General features: G+C 42.9%; 3 protein-coding genes across 6 annotated transcripts; 1 reads left to right on the forward strand and 2 right to left on the reverse strand.

Annotated features, from left to right (window-relative positions):
- Positions 1 to 7,654, reverse strand: LOC109468071 (HIRA-interacting protein 3-like). 2 transcript variants are annotated; one of them, XM_019766307.1, is made up of 7 exons: positions 7,576 to 7,654; positions 6,629 to 6,755; positions 4,130 to 5,487; positions 3,919 to 3,994; positions 3,534 to 3,717; positions 1,498 to 1,599; positions 1 to 686 (listed from the first exon to the last, which is right to left on the reverse strand). In XM_019766307.1, the coding sequence occupies exons 1-7, from the start codon at positions 7,638 to 7,640 to the stop codon at positions 523 to 525; spliced, it is 2,076 nt and encodes a 691-aa protein (XP_019621866.1). In that variant the 5' UTR covers positions 7,641 to 7,654; the 3' UTR covers positions 1 to 522. The 2 variants fall into 2 exon arrangements, with proteins under 2 accessions (XP_019621866.1, XP_019621875.1); XM_019766316.1 differs by lacking the exon at positions 7,576 to 7,654 and adding an exon at positions 7,188 to 7,362.
- A 2,482-nt stretch (positions 7,655 to 10,136) lies between these two features.
- On the reverse strand, positions 10,137 to 11,524 carry LOC109462626 (protein ABHD15-like). The gene has a single exon (XM_019759192.1). It carries the CDS (start codon positions 11,465 to 11,467, stop codon positions 10,259 to 10,261), a length of 1,209 nt encoding a protein of 402 aa, XP_019614751.1. The 5' UTR covers positions 11,468 to 11,524; the 3' UTR covers positions 10,137 to 10,258.
- Positions 11,525 to 17,492: 5,968 nt separating this feature from the next.
- On the forward strand, positions 17,493 to 26,456 carry LOC109468576 (protein ABHD15-like). 3 transcript variants are annotated; one of them, XM_019766878.1, is made up of 2 exons: positions 17,493 to 18,135; positions 25,132 to 26,456. In XM_019766878.1, exon 2 carries the CDS (start codon positions 25,143 to 25,145, stop codon positions 26,424 to 26,426), a length of 1,284 nt encoding a protein of 427 aa, XP_019622437.1. In that variant the 5' UTR covers positions 17,493 to 18,135; positions 25,132 to 25,142; the 3' UTR covers positions 26,427 to 26,456. The 3 variants fall into 3 exon arrangements, with proteins under 3 accessions (XP_019622437.1, XP_019622429.1, XP_019622420.1); XM_019766870.1 differs by having other exon boundaries at positions 17,493 to 18,131; XM_019766861.1 differs by lacking the exon at positions 17,493 to 18,135 and having other exon boundaries at positions 24,329 to 26,456.
- Positions 26,457 to 26,796: the final 340 nt, after the last annotated feature.

Consider the following 26,796-nt stretch of genomic DNA (forward strand, 5'->3'; position numbering starts at 1 on the left):
ACAGTATAGTAAGTTTTATTTGCAACTCTTAACACACAATGGTATTTGGATACCTTCTTACACAATGGTACCAGTAACTCAACTACAGAGACTTCCAGGATGAAAACCAAAGTTGAATTTTCACTTCAACAAATTCACTTCAACAATAAGGCAACAGGTATATGTCAAGATGCTATGAATGACAAGCTCTATTCAGAGACTGAGTGATGTAACAAGGGTAAATGTATACTTTTGTACAACTTTATGTGCAACTTTCACAAAGTCTTTTAGACTATATATAAACATGACAAATTCTGCTGAATAACTCTGATCATATCAATAATTTCTAACATATTATTTAGTCTCTCTGCCAATAATCTCCCATCTGTCAATGATCTAGTACTTTTCCAAATAAATTCAAACTTCATGCATTCAACCCTTCATGAAAACACAACTGCAATGTTTCAATGCTAATACAATAGTATACACAGCCCTAAGGTTAAGAAAAGGGCAGATTTTGAGAACTGTTTCACACAGAATGCTCTAGTCACTCCCATCATCACTGATGATCCCATTCAGGTTAGCAAATGGGTTGTTCCCAGTAGTGCTGTCCTCGTCTGACTCGGACTCTTCCGGTTCCTCCACTTTCCTGGCCTTCCTGGGACTGTTCTTCAGATAAACACTGTGGACATTCCTCTTGGGACGACCTGGGGGAGTCAAAATGTCAGAGGTGATGTTAGTCATTATCGTACTGTGATAGGGTTCTAACTACATATACTTGTATCAGACAGAAACACCCTTTATTTCCAACTCACATGCTACATGCAGAATCTTTGGGCACAATTGGCAAGTTGGCTTCAAGAGCAACTTTATTGCAAAAGGTAGACAAAGAAGATGTAATTATATAATACATGTTTTTTTACTAGTACAGATCTTTTTTGTAATAATCTTTGTAAAAAATTAACACAATTCAGACATATCCAAAGTACTTCTGCCAGTTCCATTTTAGAATGGTACATAAAATTGATATTAAATTTACATCTTTCTACACACACAACACAACAGTCCATCTCTGACGTCATACATGGCCTTCACATTCATCACAGTCAACACAATATCAATAGCTTTTTCTAATAACAATCAGGACAATATGTAAAATTAATGACTGGTCTTCCCATTCAGCTGGTTCAAAGGGAATAAAGAATGGAATGATGGTTTGAAAAGGTACATGGGATTTGTCAACGTAATTGAGAAATTAAAAATGCCTGCTTTTCTTTTGTTATGTATGATTGCTTTTTTTTAACAATACAGGTGTATTACTATTACAAAAACATTATACAACTTTATAACTGGACTGTGTGCAAACATAGTTATCCTAATCTAATTTTCATTTTAACATATTGACCCCAAATGAATATTTGTCCCTGTCCGAAACTTGCTAGGATCTCTCCATGCATAATTTTCCTTGTAAACACAGACAACATTTGGAAGGGTTGAGAAAGCAGAAGTTTCCCCCACCTCTGTCAGAAGTGATGATGTTGTCAGCGTCCAGTGCTGCTAACTCCTGTTCTTCCTCCCGACGCTCCTTAACTTTCTTACACTTCTCCAGGGAGGGGTTACCTACATGTATGCAGATAAAAAAAACAGTCATAAGCAAGTCTACAAGTCTTTTTCCAAGATAACACAGGTATTTCTTTGAAAATCCATTCTAAACTTTATCCCTAAGACACCAAATTTGTACTGGATACCTACTAGTAGGAAGTTCTGGACAGAGCTCCTTGCGAATTGGTACATGTATTACATTGTGTAGAAGTTGCAGCTGCTTTGAGCACAGAATATATTAACTATTGCACCAAGATCAAAAGACTCACAGTTTGAAGATTATAGAAGGATTGATGTATGTACTTCAAAGTACACTATCGGAAATGTGGCAGTAATTTTTTTAACGATTAAAGGCACACCTAATCTAATAATCAGATGGACAAACAAATAAAATGATTCAGATAAATACAATAGTAAATAATGCAGTCATTTCCTAGGATTTATGGTTTACCTGTAGTAATAAAACGGCTCGTGAAGTTGGACAATGAGGACAATTGTCCATCTAACTTTGTCCATTGTCCCTTGTCTACCCATACAGAAGGCATATGTGCTTTTGAGCACTGCTGAGGTACAAATAATGAAGGGGGCAGAAAAAATGCCCTTTCATCAAACCGTTCTGTGAATACAGGCAATTGATAAAGTCAAGGCCTTTGAACCTGCCGCCATTTCCTGATGGCAGAAAATTGTTTCCAGAAAAGCCTCTTGTCTGCATCTGACCCTTGATTACACAGGTGACAACTTTGCCCCTATAATTAAAAGCCTTCGTCTTTGAGTGACCTGGCCTCGCATGAGGCTGGTACCAACAACTACTTATTATCTAGTAAATCATTCTAACACCTCAACGAGCACAAGGACCAGGACCAACTTTCTAAACTGCTAGTCAAAGTAGCAGCAGTAGTAAGGTGTCACACAACATATCACTTCTAAGTGAGATACCTTCAATTCAACATTACATGTAGATGAGTTATGAGCATTACTATGAGCATGATAACATGATTTTCTATGTATACAAATTCATGTAAGCTCAACTGAACCTCATTCTGTATAGAAACATTCAAATAAACTTCACTTACAAGAATTAGACCTTAGAAATAAAAACATTGTTGCACATAAAGACACAGGTGTGGCATATGGTAAGAAAGTAGGTTTACAAGCAGCCGTTAAAAGTGAGTAGTGCCTTTGGGGCGTAAATGTGACAGACCAGTGCCTGTATTATCCTTCAGAAGGTCATTAGGGACTTCCGTTAAGACCTAAAGACAGGGATAACAGATTTCTATCCTTGTAATGACTGATACTTGGGGTAACTAACTACATCTTTAAAATTAATAAAAAGGACCAAAAAGGTCAGTAGTAAGACAATGATGTACAGTTAACCTGTAATAAGTTTGATGATGCAGGGATGTATGTAGCATGTTAACATTATCCTAGATTATCACAAAGACAGCCAGTAAAGAGGTGCGTTGTACCCTAGGGGGTTTACGGCTCACAGAAGTCCACCAGACAATCAAAGTAATTACCGACAAACAATTCCTGTCTGTTTAAAGACTACAAAACTCTCTTCTGAGCAGGACATAGAGTAATTAAGCGGCAGAGAAGGCAGAGGTTAGAACACAATCGTCCCTTTGTCAATGTTCAAAACGTTTCAATTAGTCTCCTAAGGCCGAGGGGCTCAAGAAATGATTTATCTCTAGTAATTTTAAGCTTTTGGGGGATACTGAAGAAAAGATATCTGTGTTAAGCAAAGTCAAATTTTACATACTTAAGTGAAGAAAGCAACTACACTGGTAATGCACTACAGTAAAATGTACACTGTAAGATATTCCAGTGGTAAGATATTCCTGGCAAGGTAATTTTGTATGTCATCTGCACAAGTGCAGGTATGCAGAAAAAATCAATCATGGAAAAGACATTTCATAAAAAAATACATATTATAATTTTTCATCTGTACAAACCTTCTACACCAAGTCTCTCGAGTTCCTCCTCCAAACGTGCGATCTTCTGCTTGTTACGAGAGCAGCCCTCAAACAGTTTCTTGTAATTTGGGATGCGCACACCACACGCACGGATGTAACGCTTCAAGCGCTCAATTTTCGCCTCCTGTTGCTCTGCATTTTTGCTCTTGCTTGGCTGTTTGGACTGTAAAGATGTTTGTTTTTCAGTCGTTCTGACAGTTAAAACTTACCCACATTCTACATCTATGCAATCACATGTTTAGAACTATTCTTCACTTGGTATAACTTTTATCTATTCATTCATCATTACTTGGCTCAAAAAGTTGCTACCTGTAGAATAATTTTTTTCTGATAACAATGTTAGTTACTCTTTCTTTCTTCATACCTCTTTCTCTTTCCTTTTCCCACCACCACTGCTTCTTCTTCCTTCACTGCTGCTGCTTTTCTTTGGAATAGGATTCCTGTGGACATTGACATCAACATTTCCATCAGCTTAATGTGTGAGTAGACAGAAATAAAATACAAGAATAAATATATCATAATGATGATTGTTTACAAGCCCAACAATGTTGATGTACATCATATTGTTTTTTTACCTGTCATCTGGTCCAGAGGAATCTGATGAACTGTCACTACCTGATGCATCTCCTGTGTTCTTACTCTTCAATCCTGGCTTTCTTGTCTTCTCCTTCCTTCCCCTGGAGTCTGAGGAGTCAGACTTCCTTCTCCTGTTCTCCTTCTCACTGCTTCCACTTGTCTTAGGGATCAGTGGCTGCTCATCTGAGTCGGATGCCTCAGACTTCTTCAGATTTTCCTTCTTTGAAAGTGGCTCGTCATCTGAATCTGAGGACTCATCTTTTGACTTCTGCTTTTTCATTTGCTTTTTCTTGTTTTCCTTCACCAGTGGTTCGTCATCTGACTCTGAGTTACTTGATTCCTGACTTTTTCCTTTCCCTTTTTTAGGCTTTGAAAGTTGCTTATCATCTGAGGATTCATCTTTTGACTGATTTTTCACTTGCTTTTTCTTGTTTTTCTTCACTGGTGGTTCATCATCTGACTTTGAGTCAGAAGACTCATTACTTGACCCCTGACTTTTTTCTTTCCCTTTCTTATGCTTTGAAAGTGGCTCATCATCTGAATCTGAAGACTCCTCTTTTGACTTCTGACTTTTTACTTGTTTTTTCTTGTTTTTCTTCACTGGTGGTTCTTTATCTGAGTCAGAAGACTCATTACTTGACCCCTGATGTTTTCCTTTCCCTTTCTTATGCTTTGAAAGTGGCTCATCATCTGAATCTGAGGACTCATCGGACATCTTCTGTCTCTTTACTTGACCTTTCTTGTTGTCCTTTGTGGGTGACTTTTCTGACTGATCCTTGTCTGAAGTCATCTTCTCGGCCCCAGAATCGTCATTCTTCTCTCCTTCAGACATCTTTTCTTCTGAATCTGATTGGTCTTCAATTTCATCTCCTACCTTTTCATCAACTACCTTTTCCTCTTCAGATCCTTCTGCCTGTTCCCCATCTCCTTGTTTCACAGCTCCGAGGTCTTCACCGCTTTCCTCACTCCCACTTTCCAGTGCAGTCTTCTTCTTGGTCTTTTTCGAGGCTGCCTTGGGTGATTTTGTGGGCGAGTTCTGTGGAGTTTCCTCATTATCACTGCTGTAGCCATTCTTTTTAGCTACCTTTTTAACAGGTTTGACAGCTGTCTCCTCTTTTTTCCTCTTCTTTTTTCTTCTCTTCCCCACCTCTTGGTCCGAGTCATTGTCTGAGCTGCCAGACGACTCTTCACTGGTGGACTGTAACTTCCTCTTCCTCCTCTTCTTGTGTCTGTCGCTTGTCTCTGTACTGTCTTCTATGTCTTCTTCATTGTCACAGCTGTACCCACTCAGGCCGATGGAGCTCTTCTTGCCTTTCTTCTGACCGGTCTTCTTAGTGGTAACACCTTCAGAGGATTCCTGAAAGAAACACGAGAATCAGGAAGTTAGCAATTACAAATACATCATTATAAGGAATGTGGGAAAAAACTAAGCCATCGCAAACAACAGAAATGAATGTATAAACTAAAACTCTATTGAATAAACTAGCATGTCACTCATGCAAATTCAGTGACTGGTTCACGGAATACTTTATTATATTTCCGTCCATACCATGGTATGGATGAAATATATTGTGTTCTCTGATGTTTCTTCTTCTCCTTCTCCTCCTCCTGCCAAACAGTCAAAGGGATTCAACTCCGCCATCATTCAGCCAAATGACTTGAAATTTGGCATGGAGGTAGAGTGGGCCAATACCCCCAGGCGTTTTTTTCATTTTTTTGATACATGCCTTTGAAAAATTTTTGTGAAGGTTTTTTGGGGCATTTTTCGACAAAAAATGGATTTTTGGATCCTGAGCCCTGGTTTTACAACCAAACGATCTGAAATTCGGTATAAGGGTACCTTGAACATGTGTCTACAGAATAGCAGTCACATATTTGGCATACACCACTTCCAAATGACTCATTTGGGGGACTTTAATGGCTATTTTCACCAAAAAAGGGCCAAAAGTGCTATACCCGTTCCATGTTCTATCTAAAGAATGCCATGTTCCATCTGCCCTTGGCCATGGAACATGTGTTCCATTGCGGGTTACCTGGGGTCACATTGCACGTAAGTCATGGGTAATGACCCACACATTCAATTTTATGTGCCTAAGACCTTCCAAATGTATCAAATCTCATCATTGTTAGTATTTGCATACCTGTAATAAGATTAGTAAAGCTTTTGAGATTCAATGTGCTTGTTCTTACATCTTTGTTCTCAATTACATAGCTACTATAAAATTCATTTATTTGATAATCTTTGCCAGTTTTACACTGGGGTAAGTTTGGAATAGTCCACTTTTGCGTGGGAGGGAGATGGACTGAAATATGCTGTATTTGCTCTCAAGCAAATGTCGGCCTCTCTAGTGATTTATCTATTTTCTTTTTACTGATCTGTAGTTGTAACCATGCAACAACTTACATTAACTTTATAACACATTTCTGAGGTTCACCCTGCCTTGTCAGGTCTTGATTATTTAAACAATACCTACACAAATAGACAGGTGAAACCCTACCTCTTGACTCATGGCTTTAAACAGTTCTGTTGCGATGTCGATGAGCTGTTGGTATGTCTCCCTGCTGATACTTGTGGCTCCTGTGTGTTGTAAGTACCTCTTCCGTAGAACACTGGGAGTCAAAGACCTGTGATATGGAACAATTAGCATCATTATACATTACAGCATATTCTAAACATTGTTTGTGAGTATCACTTATGGTAAATCTTCTTTTTTGTGTCAACAGTGATCTGTCTCTAAATTCTACCATTCCAATTTGGTTGGCACATTGGTGACAAACTGGTACATGTACTAATATAAAGAGTGCTGAAAAACTACAAGTGTTAGACTGCAACTTATCCTTGACACCCTCCCATCCTAGCATAATTTTGAAGCATCCGCTCCCTGACTACCTTTGTACTAGTAGACGTATCTGAACCTGTAAGCAAAGTTATAACGTTACTGTCATTATATTGATTTCATTCTGGGGCTGCATGTCAACGGGAGGTTAGAACAATTTTAAAAGATGCTGAAACTAAGAAATCGTGCAAATCGTGCCGTAAACCAAGGATAAACTCACCTTTCACTTTGAGTCCAAGTTTCACAATGGTTCTTCGGTGGGGGAGGGGGGCGTGTGGTGAGTTTGATAAACTTGCCCAGATGTAGGGTGTCAGAACTTACCTAAGTTAAGCTTGATTTTGAGTAACGTCTTCGATAAGACACAAACACAGATCTATAACAGTATAAGGTCTGTGGTGACGTCAGGTGACATAATGACGCTGCTATCTGTGCAGCTGGAAACAAACTTCCCGCCTAGTGTCTGATTTTCCCGCCATTTTTCATCAAAACAAAAAAAGTACCGACCACATTTATCACAATTGGCCAATCATTATGCAGCAAAGTAAAGGGATCAACACAAAATCTGAACGACTCTTTTCGTCCTAAACATTTAGATAGTGTCAACTTACCCAGGATCGTCCGAGGAAAGCAAAAGTCGCTTCACAAACTTTCGCATCTTCCTTGTTTCGTCCATTGTAGCAGTTTGACTGTGATGGGTCAAAGGTTGTCAGTTGATCTCAACCAATCACACAACGCTATTCATTTTGTTGGCCCAATCACAGACGCCTTAACAAACCAAGAGTTGTAGCGGGAAATTTCAGCATTTTTTAGTAAAATTTTGAAAACTACAGGCGATGATCGTATTTTACTGATCAATACTGTAACGTTAACCTAGACACAACTGGTATCAAGATTGGCCATTAATGGCTGCGGTTGGAATACCGTTGGATGGCCCCTGGATATATGTTTTCTCAGTCCAGTAGAAGGAAGCTCAGTCAAAATCCGCTAGGTGGCAGACCAACTTCGCGGTTTGATGGGAAGGAACATGTTTCACCCCCCAATGGTTATATCCAAGGATTCATCCAGCGAAAATATTTCATACTGACAAACGCATTACGATCGTCAATGACGTCTTTGACTTAAAGCTGCATTATGACTATAATAACATTAGGACGATTCATCCAAAATGTAAATTTTCTTTCATACGAATATTATTTCCAATTAAAATATTTCAATTTCGGTGCATACATGTTACATGATGTCCCTTCAAAGTTACAATGTAGATATTTTCCTAAGACATGGTATTGACAGTGCGCATCGATTGAATGGATTTCAGATGATGAAAATGCATCCACTGATGAAAAGTATAGACCGTTCAATATACGCTATTGTGCAAGATCATCCCATGTCTGGTGTGCCTTGCGGTCGTTGGCAGTTTCAACCACACACACCATTCATCGATTAAACCACAATATTCCTAACGCACCAAATTGAAAGGTCGGGGAAAACCCAATATCTATCATGCTCGCCACACCTTTGACATTTACATTTGACCTATTGACCTTGAGCACCAACTGTGTGAACCCCTGAGATTGACCTTGACCTCCATTTATGAGAATGGTTGCGTCGTGATCTTTCTATGATGAAGGGCAATCGACTCGCCAGAAAAACGGTGACCTGAATTGCTCTGTACATCAGTCTGCTAAATAACAGAGGCCCAGTTTTGTTCCATTGAGGCAGGACCTGAGGAAGCCTACACATTAGAAGGAAGCCCGTGGGATCTTAACCCATTATCTCTAATAGTTATTCCTCACTCCTTCGGGACGGTTACAAGCTTTTTGAGCAACGCGTGGTTTGAACGTTTGTTCTTCCTCAATTATTTTCGCTTGCTTGGTTCCGTGTGCGCCTTTGATAAAGAACGAAAAAAAAAACCCTAAGGTACAAAGAGGTTCCCGCAGAATGCAAATAGCTTCTATTTCTGATCTACGGGTAATATGTTCGGTCATATTGTACAGTATTTCTGGAAAGGACAGCTTGGTAGAATGCCAGAATTTATATTTGGTGGGCCACATTGACATGCATCATACATGGTACACGCGTCACAGCCCTACTAAGAATTACTGAGCGTGTAGTGAGCCAAATTGGTTCAATTAAACGATAGAATTATCTTACCTCGGTATTATCTATTAAGCTTATTTGTACAAAAAGTCGATAACAATTACCTTCCAATGCGGGACTAGTCATTGTTGCCCGGAAGAAGGTATGTACAGTTGGTTACGTTCAGATAATAACCCGAATACCCAGTGATTTACCAACATGGTGCCTTCACACGGAGATATTGAAGGTTATTATAGACAATGATTGGAAGACACTTTGGTTTTAGGACTGTGAAGGTCGACAGAAGTGACATTTAGACCAGATGACGCGTCTAATTCCATCCCTAAAGTTGATAAAACCAAGGGTATAAGTTGAAAAGGACATGGCAAGAAATATCGCTCAGTGATAAATGCGTTCGGTTGGTGACCTTGCAATATGATTTTCAAGAAATACGACTAACAAATATAACGAGTAACAACTTTTAAATGGGTGTTTATTTTCTCTTGTGCTTTAAGAAAAAGAAAACCCTTCATCTTTCATGGTGTAACAATATCAAACAGGTCACTTTAATAACATACACCACAGAATGGATGCATGTCAGTGTCATAGTTTGAATGCATCGTATAATGTCTATGATCAACAAAAAGCAACGGCATGGCATTTTATGCTGACAAGTCTACAATCACGCACACAGAACCCCCATATGTTGCTTCTCTCCAAACCTGTCAGACAGACGTTACATATCATGTGTTTACGGCTCCCGCGATATTAGATACGCGCTGAAGCGTTCAGTTTATCAGTGAGAATAATGTTTCCTAGAATAATATTACAAAATCCATCTATATGCAAATTTGTGGAGTTTGAAAAAAATACAAGAGAAGCCAACAACAGAAAATCGTTATATAGGAATTTGAAGAAGACAGTAGAAGTAATTTCTCATCATCAAGTTTAAATTATGAAAAAAAAGCGTATACATAGATCAAGAGTATATACATTACGTTGTTGACAGCAATCAATCATACATGCTTGATGACACTCTTCACATTTACCTAAACCGGACTTGAAAACATTGGAACTTGCCATAGTGGTCTGTTTTACAAATACACGCCAGTTATATCAGCCACAAAACAAAACAAATGACAACATGAAGTCTAGAAATGCTTCCTACTGCGTTAACAAGACCCTGAAAGCAGTAAGACACTTCATACATGTACATCACACCAGCATACCATTCCCGTTCGAGTGGGTGGTCATATTAAGTCTCTGTGCGGCCCGCAAAAATTCAAAAGCCAATATCTCGGCCCTGGACTCCGGTTGGAATCCTTCGAAGAACCCGCAGTGCCCTCCCTTTTCGGTCAGCGCTAAGAAGAAATGTGGGTAGGTTAGGAACAGTTCTATCGGGATGCTCTCCTTGGGCACGAGTGGGTCATCTTTACTACTGATACACAGTAAAGGAACGGCCACTTCGTCTATCTCTCTCGTAGGCTCGTTCTGTTCCCAATAATCCTCCATTGTGCGCACACCGTTCGTTTTACAAAACACCATTTCCTCGAACTCCGCCATTGACCCTGTCCTTAGTGCTGAAGTGCCATCCAACGTGTCACATTTTTGTAGGCAAGACACGTGTGACAATAGCAACAGTTTTTGCCTCTGCAATAATATCCATCTATAAAGGCTAGAGATAGCCTGGGAGGAGTAGAAATTCTCCGCACAATAGATAGGGGAGATACACGCTGCCGCTGTAAGGTAGGTAGAGGAACCGTACTCGCCCAGGTACGAGATTAGAACCCCGCACCCTGTGCTCAGACTGACCGCGGTGAGGTCAGAGCCCGGGTTCGTGGCTCGGATGTATTCCAAGGCCTCTCGGAAGTCCGAAGGGTCACCGAAGCTCTGGAGGCGCGGCGTGGTGAGGGGGACGTCGCCGTGTCCGCGAGGTCTGAACACCACGGCGCGGAACCCACGCCGCCACGCCCGCTGACACAGCCTGGCTACGGCGTTACCGGTCGTCACCGCGCCGCAGACCACGATCACGATAGACCGGTGATCATTCGACGTCTTTTCTTCGAAGGTGGTCCAATCTAGGCCCACTACTCCCCCGTCCTTCAGCTCCAGAAACTCCCGCTCGAACCGCGGCCCCGTAGCCGGGCAGACCACCGCCGATAAGGCCGTCTGGACGTGCGGGTTGAGCGCCCAGGCGGTCGGGACGAACGGGCTCCTCAACCCGAGGCACTTCTGCAGAAAGTACGGCCGTAAAGACGAGTTCTTGGACACCAGCCTTGGCCCTAGGTCATAGTTGGAGTCCACATATAACCACAAGACGTACAAGATAAGGAAAAACAGGCCTACTTTGAGAATTAAAAAGGTAAGAAAGTTCCCTCCTTCGTCGCTCCCGTTTCCCGTTGTATTGCTGTCCGCCGGATCCATCCTTGGCCAACGCGGTCTCTTCAAATTCAGCCCGGAATCACCACGAGCTCACATCGACTGCTATTATACAACTCATGAAAATAGGCTGGGCTATTCCCGGCGATTTGCCGCCCCCGAAGTTCCATCGATCGGGAGGCCAAAAACCGCGGGAGGGAAGCGAAATTGGTTGAAGTCTCGCGAGCGCTACCATCCGTGTAAATGCAAATCATGTAGTAAAGCCGTGGAAAATTCTCATGTCTAAGGAATGGACCTGTCGCGGCAACTGGTATCTGAAAAATTATCGTCGACGTTCAGGGACAAGGTTTTAACCTCTCCGTGCGCGCCGCAAAACGGTAATCCTGTTATTTACGACATGTCGGTACACAGCACCGCAAGAATAACGACGTCAAGGAAGGCTATTTTGGGGGTGTTAAAAGAAGGAGGGTGTGGGGGAGGGGGTTTTGCACTAACAAATCCATCTGTCATTTGGTCGTGACGCTCTTTTTGTGCTAACTTAACCGTAATTAACAACATTTTAATACAACTTTTCCATTAAACTTTACGATTTTCTTATCAAACAATCTTGGCATAGGTGACGTTTTCTTTCTAAGAAGTAAAACAGCAGATATCTCATCAATTCTCCGGAGATTTCAACGCTAAATTAGTTTTTATTCAGTCGCCTCTTGACCTCCCTCGTATCCAAAGAAAGGTGTTTCCCCACTGATACCGTTGTTTGAACGAGAGTACCACGAACTGGTGAGTGTTGCACTCTGAAGTAAAGGCCACTTTCTGCCTGATTCAATGACCGATAGTAGTACCGTGCAGTGTCCGGAAATGCCCGTGCTTGCGGCTATGAATGGCTGATGAAGATAGCCTGATACAGAGGGTTTTAAAGCTTCACGTGCCGAGAGATAAAGCCTCCCGGACAAGCATGACACGTCTGTCAGGTGACATGTTGGATGATCAAACTTGGAATTTGCCAGGCTGATTTTGATTTGTATAACGTATTATCTGCAGCGACTGGGAACAACAATCACGATTGTTGATTGTGATCATCTCTTGTCCGGTTGAAAGTACCATCTAATAAAACAGTTATAATGACCTATTCTTTAGTGTCCTTTCATGTATACGTAAACCGTTTCTATGACCATTCGTTAGCAACGATAGTTACGATGCCCTCGATCTCACAAAATAGCTCTGACGTCTCATTTGTATCACGTCTCTGTATGAAGTCTGATTTTCATTCATGCATATGTCTCACAGCGAATGAACATGAATAGGATGCGCATTCATGGTTTGATTGCATCAACGCACCCGTAATCACATTTCTGTGTGTAGTTTTGCTTTTGTCCTAGTTTCCCTGTGTTCACTCAGATCATGCAGGCCGTTCTGGGTCGTTTGTTCATGCGCTGGCAGAATGTTAGCTTCCTCTTTTTCTATCCTTTCTGTTTTCTGTTTTCTTTCAGTATTAAAGGCATCCAACGCAATTCCAGAGTAACGAGACTGAAAATATTCTGAATAAGGCAATCGTTATGATATTGGCACATTCTGCTTCGCATTGGCACATTTCAATCAGTATTTTATATACTTTGGGTATTTCAAACTGCAAAAACTGGCCGCAAGATGAGTCCCTTATTTTATGGGTGGTACCCGAAAAAACAGCTCAGGGCCCTTCCAGCAGTGACCATTTTCCGTCAGAATTTTTGGGTCTTTTTGCTCCATGTGGGTCATTATACATTAGGATAGTGTGGTTTCAACTCAGGATGTAGATAAGTGACTAGAATGATTATTTGAAAAATCGGGTTTCCAAGCCCTAAAAACTGTACTGGATGTCCTTAAGTCACTTCCCACCTTTACTACTGCAACTTTCTGATAATTAAATGCTGACTTTGTTATACGTACCTCTCCATAAGCCCCTGTCCGGCCGGTGTCGTTTCGTGGCTTGTCACGTCACTTGTAAGACGCGTTGAGGATTACGATAAGGCACACGTTACATAATTTGACATGCATGTCGCCCTGGGGTATAAATTGTGGTTCAATGTCGGGCAAAGTTGAGTCTGTGTGGATATCCTGGTGTGCACGTGCCTGCACTCTTAGGAACACCCTTAACAGTACAGAAAATCAGATATTCAGATATCATATGCATGCTCTAGTAGTCATTCCATCTTTCAGAGTGAACGTCAAATAACATCTACTGGGTAATACCCTTTTCTCTCTCTCCCCCCTCTCTCTCTCCCTCTCTCTCTATCTGTCTCCCTCTCTCTCACTCCCCTCTTTCTTTCTTTCTCTCTCTCTCTCTCTCTCTTTCTATCTCTCTATCTCTCTGTCTATCTCTCTATCTATCTCTCACACACGCGCGCGCGCGCGCGCGCGCTCTATTTGTTATTGAGCTACAGGCTATTTTATCATATCTCCATCAAAACATTTACCTATCTATAAAATTACCCAGCACATTAATAGAAGCCCGCAAAATTGATACTCGATCTCCCTGCATAATGTCGGAGAGATTAGATATGGTTCCGCTACAGTGATTACAATTATTATAACTCGGTAATTGATTCCGGTGCCGCACTGTTTGTCACGTAAGCACCAAGAAAATGAACCAAAATTCCCGATTTCTACCTAATCCATCTATGACCATTTAGCTCATACATGTAAGCGTCTGAAACTCATCTCTTGTCACGCATCCAACCTCGTGAAAAAGTAGGCTAGGTTTAAGATATGATTATCAACATTGCTACGGATGATTTCAATATTAGAGGTAAGAGCCAGCACACTGAAGGTTATGTCAGGGTCAGCTTGTCAGGAGACATTGCGGATCTTCTTGTCTCCTCTCCCCGCTTGATCTCACCATCAGTTAAGCCAGCCAAAATGCCAGAGTACGGAATGGAATATCGGAAGATTGCACTTGATGGGTATTGGGAAAATTCGAAATGACAGAGATTTCTGAGCACGCATTTCAACTTGAAAGGACGGGAAGGCGGTTGACTGTTAATGAAAAGGTAGAGAAGCGCTTTTTGCGCCAGGAATGGAAATTATGGGAACAGCGACGTGCAAGAAATATGAATGAAGACCAGTCTTCATATGGACCGTTTGAACGTAAAAGAAAGAGAAAGAGCAAGGCACTTTTGGTGTGCTCTTGGCAGAAGGATCGCATAACAGCGCTATCATTAAAGGAATGCAAGATCTGACATACTTATTTTCCCCTGCAGCTGTTTACTTCATTCTCAGTTTGTTTGTTTGTTTTGCTGTTCTAACGTTACAAATAGATGCCTGTTGCCGGCGTCGCTCTTCCTATGTCACTTGTAACGCTGGTCACGACTCCATCTAATTGCCATTGAGCATTGAGAACTTTATAAGGCGTCGTTCAGTCGTTGAGAATTATTCGCACTGACGGATGTCTTCCTGGGGTGCGAGTCAGAAGTTGTGGCGCCAAACCTCAGATGGTGCGATCTGTCATTTGCAACGGTTAAGTGGCGCTCCTCTACGGGAAAACTGGGAATATTCTGAATAAGGAAATCATGATATTGACACATACTGCTTCACATTGGCACATTTCAATCAGTATTTCATACTTTGGGTATTCAAAACTGCAGAAACAATCCCCAAGATGAGTCCTAATCTTTTATATATGGGTGGAACCCTACAAATCAGCCAAGGGCCCTTCCAATAACCATTTTCAGAATTTAGGGTATTTTTGCTCCACGAGGGTCAATATACTTTGGGATAGTGTGGTTTCAACTCAGTATGTAGATGGCTAGAAAATTGGAAAAAAATCTGGTTTCCAAGCCCTTAAAACTGCCTTTAAGTGGCGCTGCCCGGTCCAGACGCCGCCCGACACGTGAGAACCGGAGATAACCGGGTTAGAGTGTGCGTCAGGACGTTATCGTCTTTCCAGCCCCTCACACCAAACGTATGACCAATTCTCTTAAGTGATTCGCTGGCCTGTAATTGGGTTACATAAAGGCGGAATTAAGTTACACAACAACACCATCTGATCGGGGATACGTAAAGCTGAAGGCTTATCCTATGCTGCTGTTGTTGATAGTATCCTAGACGACGGAAAAGTAAGTAAACAACTGTTTGGACTGTATACTACAGTATGAAAAACCGTTAAGTATAGTACTAACTTAGAGTTTAGAGTAAGTCTTGGAGTCACTGCGTATACGTAACGTCTGATCTCGGCCATGCAGCGTAGTACATGTAGATATTAGCATCCAATCTTACCTCTTTCCTGTGACTGGTTCACATTTCAGGTCACACCTAAAGTTTCACCTTGGCTTCGCGGATGTGAGGTTTTGACTTCTCCGCTTTAACTAACTTGCGTCAGTCCTGGTGGTCTGACGCGCGCTTCTGACATCCATCACACCCGCAGGAGATTATCTAAGATTCAGACGTACTTATCCTCCACAGGACGTAATTTCAGCTCAAACATCGCCATTACAACCGGGGAAGAGATCCATCGATCACATGTGGCTCGTGGAGAGAGAGAAACCTCCCGACTCTTATTTCACAATTTCAGAACCAACACCAGCAAGATAATGACGATAACTTTTTCCCACAGCAATGGTAGATCCTTAAAATGACGGGCTTGTCATTATAATGTGTACCTACAGTCTGGGATGGGGATATTCGCTTGCTCGCTTGACTTGATATAGAGAGAGTTCGATTGAGTTCAGATAAGCTTTTGCGTCAAAGAACATGTAACCACGTACTCTGTGGATTGTAAATGTTTTTGAGCACGAAACCTATTCGAGATTAAGGAATATTAGCTACACGCTTTGTACATTTTACTCTTTTCCGTCTGGTTGGGGTCCAAACTTCAGGAGAGCTCATTCCCTTTCTCCTAGTTGTACTTCTACACAAGATATACGTCACCGGGATCACATTACAAAATACACGGCTGCTACAACCAAGCTGGTATTACCGAAGTAGAAGCTGACTTGGCTCGTTGCCTAGTAAAACGCGGGTATCGGTATTAAGAAGGAACCGACCCTTGTAAGATGATCAGGATAGAGATGAATCCCTCACTAAAATGAAATACGACTTCCTAGAAATGTAATTCTCCTCGCGTAAGCTATGGAAAAGGGAATTATAGCTTAGGCCTATCAACGTGCAACCGCATTTCCGTCTACAGGTCAGTACTTGCAAATACGGGATCAGCCAAAGCTAGGTAATCCGTTTCTCCATTCACAAAACGCATCCACATAACGAAGTGTGCAGGTGAAACGAGATAGTGAGAGCCAGGGACGAGAGAAATTTGAAAGTAGTTAGGCCAGATGGGTTTCCGAGATCACCATACATTAGTATTGTATTGCAGGAAATGGTTCTGAGGTGACTTGAGTGCTTTCCGCTAAATGACGAGCTAGGGAGAAGAGGTCTGTCGACTTCTAGCGTTCTAATTTCTCCGAGAACAGATGGTCTCCTTGCCCATGCCAGATACAGAACCGACAGTCATAGTCGATCGCAGAACTACTACGTATAAATGCCAGTCGAAGAAATAAAGACAAATTTTAATGCCCCTAGACTTTGGTATCTTGAGGTCATATGTGTCCCTGGGTCGCAAATTGGATCTTCTCTGGCCGGCTAACTGCCCTGGTATACTGTCCCTTCATTTCGGCCAATTTCTACTATTTCTTCAGCGATCCGCGGTGCCCGGTAGAGGTTAGTACGCCTATGCAATTTCCTTTCCAGCAATAACTATGCCGTGGAATTGGTAATAGTATCATTTCAGTAAGGCCAAGACCATTCGCTACGATGAGATTGCCCCTACCTCAATATACCAGCCATTCATTTTAACCCAGACACGAACCTTTTGATCCATGTTTTCTATCACCTTATCTTATTTATCAGAATCCATTCTGACCTAAAACTAACGCTTGCCTTATTTTGCACATTGTTACGTAATAAATGTGAAAATAAGGAGCTTAAGTGTGGGAGCAGCCTGGACTTTGTACCTCGAGCTCCTTCGATGGAAACTATACTACTGGACCTTTACCTTTCTCAATTTCTCTCTGCCAGATAGAAAAATCTCTCAGCGCTCAGTATTCCGGATCTATCAATAAACATGCTGCGTCCTATTTTGCAGGATAAAACGATAAGGGAATGATTCCAGGACGTCGTGCTATTCATGAATGTTTTGTCCAAAGCATTTGACCAGGCATTCTTTTCTACCCGAGCGTTGGTGCTTGACTGAAACGCCCCCAAAAGTGGGTCGAGCGGTTGTTTTACTCGTGTTGGTCTTACTCAAACGTGATTAAAGCTGACGGATTTTACAGGTCAAGATATGTCAAGGACTCTCCGAGACAACGGCACATCCGTCATCGTGGACTTCTTCAGGTAGGAGTTAGTGGGCTGGAAACAACAGCGTGTCGTCATGCGCCAGTCGGCACCTCTCTTGTGACTGGGGGCCGCTTAACACGTACGGAACATAGGGCCACTTCAACCTGAAAATCACTTCAACGTGACCAAACCTTTTGTATCACTGTTTGACGTTGAGTCAGTGGTTATATGTGTCAACCTTCACGTCAACGTGTTTCACGTCGCTGACGTTTTGCGTAACCAGGGCATAGCAGGTGACAGTGACGACGGTTATGGCACGTATGCAACAACAACACCCGGACACTGAGCAAACTCTCTTCGTTTGTCGATGCTCAATTACGAGGCGAAAGAAACCGGCGAAGTGGTATGTATGTATCCCCTTTCTTCGTGATGGGGGAGGGGGGCATGTCGTCGATATTATGTAAGACGTACACGAGGCAACCTGACTTGACTTGCCTACTGTGTGCAGGTAAGATCTACACGTATTAAACAGCACAACAGGGTAGGATTACGTATGCAGAGCATCACCAAGCACCATACTAGACTGTGGAAGACTCGCCGAGAGGATAGTATTTCAATCGGATACACATGATAAACTAGCCGCAAAAGCTGGATACAACGCTGAGTCTAGGGAGTTATGCTATTATGAAACCTTAATCAATATTATGTGACCTTAACAAATTAGACTTAACTCAATCGTAATGTAAAGCACATGGGAAAACAATAACGTTAGAAATACTAAGTATTTTTTTTTTGAAAACGTTTATTCCAAGCCTTTTCAAGAGAGGTGAGAACATGCTCCTTACGATTTTCCAAGGTTTTGAAGGACATGTCTTCATATCCAGGCAGCTCTATAAATTCTACTGTCTTATGTACTAGATAGACTCCCTATAAAGTAAGGACGCCCCCCCCCCCCTCCGCGACTGTTCCCGACCAGACCGAGCCCTTCATGTAGCTGTGCGCGGGCCACGAGTCTTCTGTCAGCGCGGGTTACACAAACAACCGCGGTACTGTATCACTCACAGCTGGGTCAGGTCCAAGTTCAGCTCCGGACAGACACTTATGCAGGCATTTTCTACAGTCCTGATGGGAAAAACACACCTGCAGAGTCTTGGTATGGCAGGAAAACACGATTAGGTGAACCAAGGGGGAGTGTGGACCTTTCAGTGTAAACCGGTAAGAGAGAGGGGTGACGATTATACACGAGGAGGGTGGGTCAGGCCGTTTCCAATATGAAAAACACCCAATTATCATATTTCTGCCATCCACCCATCCATCGGGCTCATATTTTTACGTCAAAGAGGAAAAGTTGAAGAATGTGACAAACGTTGGTTGATTGGACGCAGATATGGTACCTAGTTAGTGTTGGAAAGTCGTCTCAACCCTGCTATCCCCCTCACTTTGCCTAACGTTACGTACTGCCTCACGTTTGAAATGCATGGCTTTGGTCTTCACAAACTTCACAAAGCACCTAATGTATCAAGCATTAAAGCCTCGTCGTCTGCACTTGGCTGACTTTTCGTGCAATGTTAGCTCCAAACGAGTCGGCTTGTAAAACCGCACGATCTGATCCCTGACACTCCTACATGAACTCTCCCCCTCCGACACTACCGCACATCCGTCTTCTCATCCAGACTTGTCACAGAAACTTCCCCAAGAACCACTTAAGACGCTCATCCCGAGCCGCGTTGTCTCCAGTCTTAAGTTATCTTCACAAAGACTTTGTTGTCTTACCACGGCGGAGGGACGGGAAAACACGAGAGTCGGTTGCGTAACGGTTGGCGGGGTGCTGACACACGGCGCGCGGTCCGCTCGGGCTCAGACACAGATATCGACCCGCCATTCCGCGAGACGCGACCTTGAGGTAAAGCCAGTCACGGCGACGACGGGGATAATTTGCTACGTTTGCCAACCTTACTTATCGCTGTGGCCACATCTCATGTCCGTCCTGCAGTGCTGAGTGAAGTCAGGGCGCCCTTGCTGGGAGGTTATCGGGTCGTCATGTCGTGAGTAGCGATGAAAGTTGTTGAGAGTTACCATGCATGGGCGTGACGCATTCTTTTTATGGACCAGACCGGTATCTGGGTATTGAAAGTAGTTCGAGGCCAGCCTTACTCAGTACAAGTACACACAGTCTACGATATACATGTACTTTAATCATGCCAGATTCTGAATGATTCAGAGAAAATCTACGTATTGTACATGTGTTAGTTTCGTCCGTGCAAGCTATATAAGATAAAGTAAGTCATTGCTAGACAGTTAAAAAAACTGCCAGAGAAAAAGTTAGCAAAGACAAAGATGGATATACAGGAGTCGTCCACCAGTATCGATGTGATGTATGTCATGTATCGGTTGGCTTCTTAGAAACGTCTGGAAATGATTTGTGTCTAATTTGTTTGACAGACGTCCAAAGTGATGGGCGTGGATCCAAATACATATTGGCACGTATTGTGAAGTAGGGAAGGTTTCCAAAATATTCCCTTTCAGCTGCCAACATTGTGGTGTGATGTAGACTATCGCTGAGGGCACAGGTGTGTGGATTTAGTGCGCTGCGTTTGCTGTTATGGCTGCAATCTGGCAGAAACAATCCTGCGAAAACTTGCGCGAATAGACACACCACACGCGCACACACGCATATTCATACATACACTGTCACACACGCACAAACACATGCGTGTACAGTCACACACACACACACACACACACACACACACACACAGAGAGAGAGAGAGAGAGAGGGAGTCACGCACACTCACACACTCACACACACACACGCACACACACACACGCAGGCACACGCACGCTCACGATTACAAATACACACACACACACACACAAACAAACAAACAACACACACAAACACACACAGACAGACAAGCATACAAAGAGAGGTACATTGTAGGGGGAATACAAAGACAGACACGGAGAGATAATCCCCTTCAGCCTGTCCTTGACTCCATCGTTCGCCCGTATGTCAGTCGGTCGATGGTCTCCCCGTGTGATCAGTACTCGGTCACAGGTCGGTCGGTCCGCCCACTCGTCTTCATCAGACCTCCGTAAACACCTCTCCGCTGAGCCCTTTAATCCGCGATAATCAGGGTTCCGGCCGGCTTCCCGACACTGCACCATCCTTTATACCGGGAACAGTGATTAATGGCGCCCGCCAGAACCTGTCGTCAGGAATTGACTGCCAATATTTGACCAGTCGTGCTCAATGCTGGCGGCGGGTTGAGGGAACAATTAACCGCCGGGAGAGGGTCTGTGCCGGGCGGGGGAAGGACATCACGAGTCCTGTTGCCTGTCAGTTCGATGACACACATGTATCAATCACTTTTACGCGACAAGGATAAATTGGCATTAACTAGCTTACACGTATCACAAGTTTGAAATTCCCATCATTTACCATTAAGGAATTAAGGGAAGGAATTAACGCATTTTGTTAACAGTGTATCAATGCTGTATGCGCAACGTAATAACGTTAATACAATCGATGCGTCACGTTTTGTATTCACGCTAGAACTGGTTAGTGTACTGACGTCATCGTCTGACTGCAGGGTGCGATGGTAATCAGAGTGTTCATTATTACACTTCTTATGCATTAGATAGAATATATAACTGCTGTTAGTTGGCGTTTATCTTAAAAGAAATTGTTTCTTTTGTAACTTTCACAGTTACTCTCTGCTCATCTTGGCTCCTAACCATATTTCTACTGACTGAAATTCGATGGTGAACGCATTACAAAGGTCATGATTAATACATTTCATGTGCACCACCTGGCACCAGCAGACTGATACTGTACAGACGGTAAATCAGCCTATGTCTGGCACTGGACTAGAATATCATTTTAAGGAAATGGGCTTGCTTGTCTCTGAATTGACATTCGTCATTTCCATCAATTCCGTTTACTCCACATGGACGCCATTTTGGTAGATGCTTGACGTAATCCATAATTTGTTTTGTCGTGAAAATTGGCCCTACACTGACTACTTGCCTTTCGGGCATGAGAGGCGACAGAACGAACGACGTACAACTTTGTTATTGACAAACAAGGTTGTCTGTTATTCTACCGAAGTCGCTGGGCTGGCCGACTGTGTTTTTCATGAGGCAAGAAGATCTTTATGATCGTCCAAAGTAGAAGACCGCCTGTACCGTCGGTTATGGCAAAACTAGTGGCTACACGTAACTATGTAAGCTGTTTTACTTGTTTGCCTGTGTAAGATTTAACTACACGTAATCATCTGAGTAGCTATATGTGTCAGTTCCAAAACTTTTAACTAACATCTTACGATTCATGAGGCACTGTGCCACTGTGTTCAAGTTAGTGCATGTTTTGAGAAGTAACGTGGATTCGTCTGGCAAAACAATCTGTGTTTTTGTATATAACATTAGGGACATGTACAGAGGTAGGCTTGTCAAGGTCATGCCAGCTGTTTTCAAAAGCGTACCCCGGTGAGTGATTGAAGGCAGTTGTTCGGCTTATTGTTTATAATGAAAGGCGAGGACTTTTCGTCAGGGCGAATAATTTGTACACATTTTCATCTAGGGATAAGGAATCCTAGCTTGGGTACCATCCGGATTTTCGCTCCGCAACGTTCGAAAAAATGAAGGAATCCTGTCTTGTCTAAATCCAGTCTGTAGTAATATTCGTTTTCTGAAGCTTTCAAGATCAGTGTGAAAGAATGACAAGCTCCCTTCTTTACACAGTAACTTCATTAGGACCTTTTAATTAGCCCTAGTGTCATGGGAAAACACACACGCTGACGGCTGCACCGTTCTATAATTTTATCCAACAAGGATGTACATGTACGAAGATGGACGAAGGCTATGCCATATAGCACAGGACTGTCAATATGTTATACGTAGCACTCACAAATTACCGATATACATGTTATTGGCTCACTCAAAACCTATTTCGGTGTGTGAGAGCTGGCTGTATGATGTGATATTCCTCCTTCAACAAATATGATACTCTGTCAAGTGTAAGTGTATTACCACTTACACTTGATAGAGTATCACTTTAGCCCACGCATATTGAAACCACACACTTTTCAATTCTGAAACAGGCACGTCTTCCAGGTATCAAGAAATATTAAACGTCAAGCCGTCCTTCAAATGTAAACCCATTGTTGCTGGTGGTCTTCCCTAAATTATCGCATTGACCCCAATCAGGTAGACAGCTGACTGCACAAGATTGGCCCATACGTGTTTTTTTTCTTATAAAATGCATGCATCTGGTTATTCTATGGGTTTTATATTGGAGAATAAGATAAGGTGACAACCCCTGGGAAATGGCGTTTTCCCGATCCATCTACAGGCGGCCAATGTAACGTTACGCGCAAGGGGAGCAAAATTCAGCACCAAGGTCAGGGTATACTGGTCTAAGAAGTTGACAAGGATACAAAACCAAGGCACACACAAACAAATAGCTCCTCCTATGGTTCTAGTTTATGACACATTTTGTATGTTTTGGATGTGTATGGTAGACAGTACACGATGGAAAATAGTTCTCTGTATAATTTTTGTCAGGTTTATATATTTCTATGAAATGGCGAGGTTCACTGTTCCGTATAGATTTTTCTGGACGATTTTACTTTGCCAGGGACGTGTTTGAAACAGTTTTCTGAATCATCGGAAACAGTAATGGTTGGTGTATTTCATCAGCCGTACAGTTGGGTGCCTGCCAAAGGACCCTACAGTGAGCCGTGTTGATGATTTGGACCAACGCCTCCATTTCTATTTCATCCTGTCAAATCGTGTCGCTCGGCGTTTCAATCTTACAGCATCTGTTAGTCGGATCATTACAGATCCACTGTCTGGCCGACAGGACAATTAACTCGGATCAGCTTTAGCGCCGGAGTAATTGAAATAGATGCTTCCTCAACAGCTATTTCGTTTTCAATCATTTGCGGTTAATGTGCGTAATAGACAGGCCTGGGTTTAATGTCCCGGTCCTATTCCGGTTGTAGCTGTGACGAGTGTGTTTGAAAAGCGCTATTGGCAGAAGGAAGAAGTTTTACCAACCGAATCGGGGATTGAAAAACAAGTCATGTTTTTTCAACGTCTGAGGGTCTCAATATGTCGATAATAGAGTGGCGACTCTCGGTAACTATTTCCGATATTAAAGTAGACTTGCTACAGTTAACTCTGCGGTGACCGTCAGGTGTAAACCTCACAAAGCAATTATAGAAGCAACGCGTCTCTATGACCAGATATATGAAAATCCATTAAATGATTATGATCTCATTCAATCATGAAACGTTAATGAAAAAAGGTGTAATTTACAAGTGACCCAGAAAAGCTAGCCTAGAGATAGTTGGCAGGAACAGAGGTCAGCTGGCGGGCATGCTGAACTATTGTCGTATTGATTTCACTATCTCCTCACCAGCCCAGAAAAGAACAAGAGATAGGCATGCCTTCATAAGTACCAGCGTTATCAACCAAGGATTGAGGTGTTCAAAAACTCATTCTTTCATAGAACTATCGCAGAGTGGAACTCACTGTCACCAAGTACAGTAGGGGTATTATCATTAGATAGCTTTCAGCAATGTTTAGAGTAAGATGTTCAAGGGTTAGGTGTAACAAGTCGTTCGGTGTAATGCAGCGAGCTGCCGACGCGCCGAATGCCTGCCAATATTGCAACCTAATGTGTTACGCCAAAGGGCGATTATACCGGCTATACAGATACAGATACCGTGTGTTCTACGTCAAGATGATGTCAAACTCAGGATACATATACATATTATGACGTATGTGGGGAGGGGATAGGAAGGAAAATGGCCAACTGATGTCAGAGATACCAAGAGGACATAGACAGTGGACACCATACTAAATGCTTGGACCTGTGATATTTAGACAGAAGCTGGAAGATCGTAAATGTTTATCTTATAGTTCCATATCACAAACGATAGAGAAAAGCTCTTAAATGTGGCAACACATTTTTTACTGAAATATGGTCTGTTGATATAAAGAACGATGAACCGACGTTTTATCTGGGCTAACAGCATGCACGAGGAAGGGTACTTCACTGACTTGAAAATGACTCAGTACTGCCAGGTACTTTGCGGTTTGTTTCCATGGGGGAATCTCGGCCTGTTTGAACTCTTGAAAAGGTAAACCGGAAGGAAGAAAAAGAGCGCCAGAATCCATAGACAGACAGAAGGCGTTGCGATAAGGGAGAGTTATGGCCTGTTCTGTAGACTGATGGGGGGTCACGTAAGTCTACGGCTTACAGCAAAACACCGAGCAACAACGAGGAGATAAGATACGCCATTCATCATGCCAATGTGGTGGTGTGAATGTGGAGGAAGCTAAGAAATAAGTGCATAATTCGAGTCTGTAATGCATGCCGTTTTTCTTTCCCACAGGACCGAGTGCGATGCTTCCGTCCATCGGTGATAATTCTGCATGCGCAGTTATCGACCATAGCAGCCTGGGTAGAGACATGGGGAACTTCAGCACGAAGTACGTGGAGGTAGTGGAGCACATTTTCCCGACCTGCCTGTACAACTCCTGGATTGTGATCGTCATCTTATACCTGTGGATCTGCATGAAGCGTGTCAAGCAAGCCGACACTCCTGAATTTGTGTCCAAGGACTCGTTACTGAAGGCGTACTTTCAGGAGAAATGTTTCGGACTGCAGACCGTCCTGGTGCCCACGGTGTGGGCCCACAGCTGCCATCTCCAGACGGCGTTAGCGATGATCGTATCGCCCGACTCTCCTATACGATTTGTGCGGGAGTACCTGGAGATGAAGGACGGTGGAATCATTGGTCTAGACTGGGACGTTACTAACTCCACTGATAAACCCGTGAATGGACCTAAGAAGACGAAAGCGCCGTCCCGGCCCATCTTGCTGATTGTGTACGACACGTTAGCGACCGGTGCGGGGATAGACAGAGTCTGTGCCGAGGCCGGGAAGCAAGGGTTCCAGGCGGTGGTGTTCCGCCGGCGCGGACAGGACTACGTCCCCCTCACCACGCCCAGGCTACAGAGTTTCGGGGATCCCTCGGACTTACGGGAAGCCGTGGAATATATCAAGGCAGTGGAACCGAACTCGGAAATCGTCGCTCTGTCCCTCAGTGCTGGCTGTGGGCTTCTGTTCTCGTATCTCGGAGAGTACGGCTCCTCTACTCACATAGCCTCTGCCGCTTGCATTTCTCCAGTCTACTCGGCTAGGGAATTTTATGACTCCTCTTCTATTCCGATCTGGTGGCAGAAACTGTGGCTGCAAAGACAGAAACTTGTATACATGAGGCACTCTACAGTCTTATACGACAATGATAGTGACTATACCCAATGTGAACTCGCCATGAGAAGTAGAACTTTGTCAACCTTCCACCAAAGAGTTCACGTCAGATTAAACGGCTACAGCTCGTGGGATCTGTACTGGGCCGAGAATGAACCCTTGAGGGACGTAGACGAGGTGGCCACACCTTTGCTGTGTGTAAGTAGTAAGGATGACCCGCTGGTGCCTGAAGACAGCATCCCTGTAGAGCTGTTTCAGACGTACCCTCACTTCTTCCTGGCTCTGACGCAGAAGGGCGGACACTGTGGGTTTTTCCAGGGACTCTTTCCGTCCTCGTGGTCTGAAAGACTTGCGGTAGAATTCCTTAAAGTTTCACTTGATGCGGACTTTAGAAAATCTCTATCAACGTCATAAGAGTCAGATAATGTATTGTTACCTTGTTACGTGAGGGTAACTCAGCGAAAAGAAGTTGTTTATGACATTATTGTTATAGTACCATGTTGTTTTAGGACATGTTCTTGAGAAAAAAGTAAATATCACTGAATCTGTGCAAATGTGTCTTTTTATGTTCTATCGTCCACTCTTGATTACGAAACTAGTGGTTATACTATGCAAACCATTCATACCCTCCATGATTATAGAACGGCAAGTTTACCCTTGCAAACATGGACAAGCCAAATGAACCTTTTATCTTATATATATATTAATCAACAGTAAGACTTCTTTATATCATATTCTCCGCACGGATAACCTAGATAAAAGTTCTTACAACACATCGAAAGTC

This window comes from Branchiostoma belcheri, unplaced genomic scaffold (genome assembly GCF_001625305.1).
Source record: "Branchiostoma belcheri isolate BF01 breed outbred unplaced genomic scaffold, Haploidv18h27 scaffold1, whole genome shotgun sequence".
In the NCBI taxonomy this organism is placed as follows: Eukaryota; Metazoa; Chordata; class Leptocardii; order Amphioxiformes; family Branchiostomatidae; genus Branchiostoma; species Branchiostoma belcheri.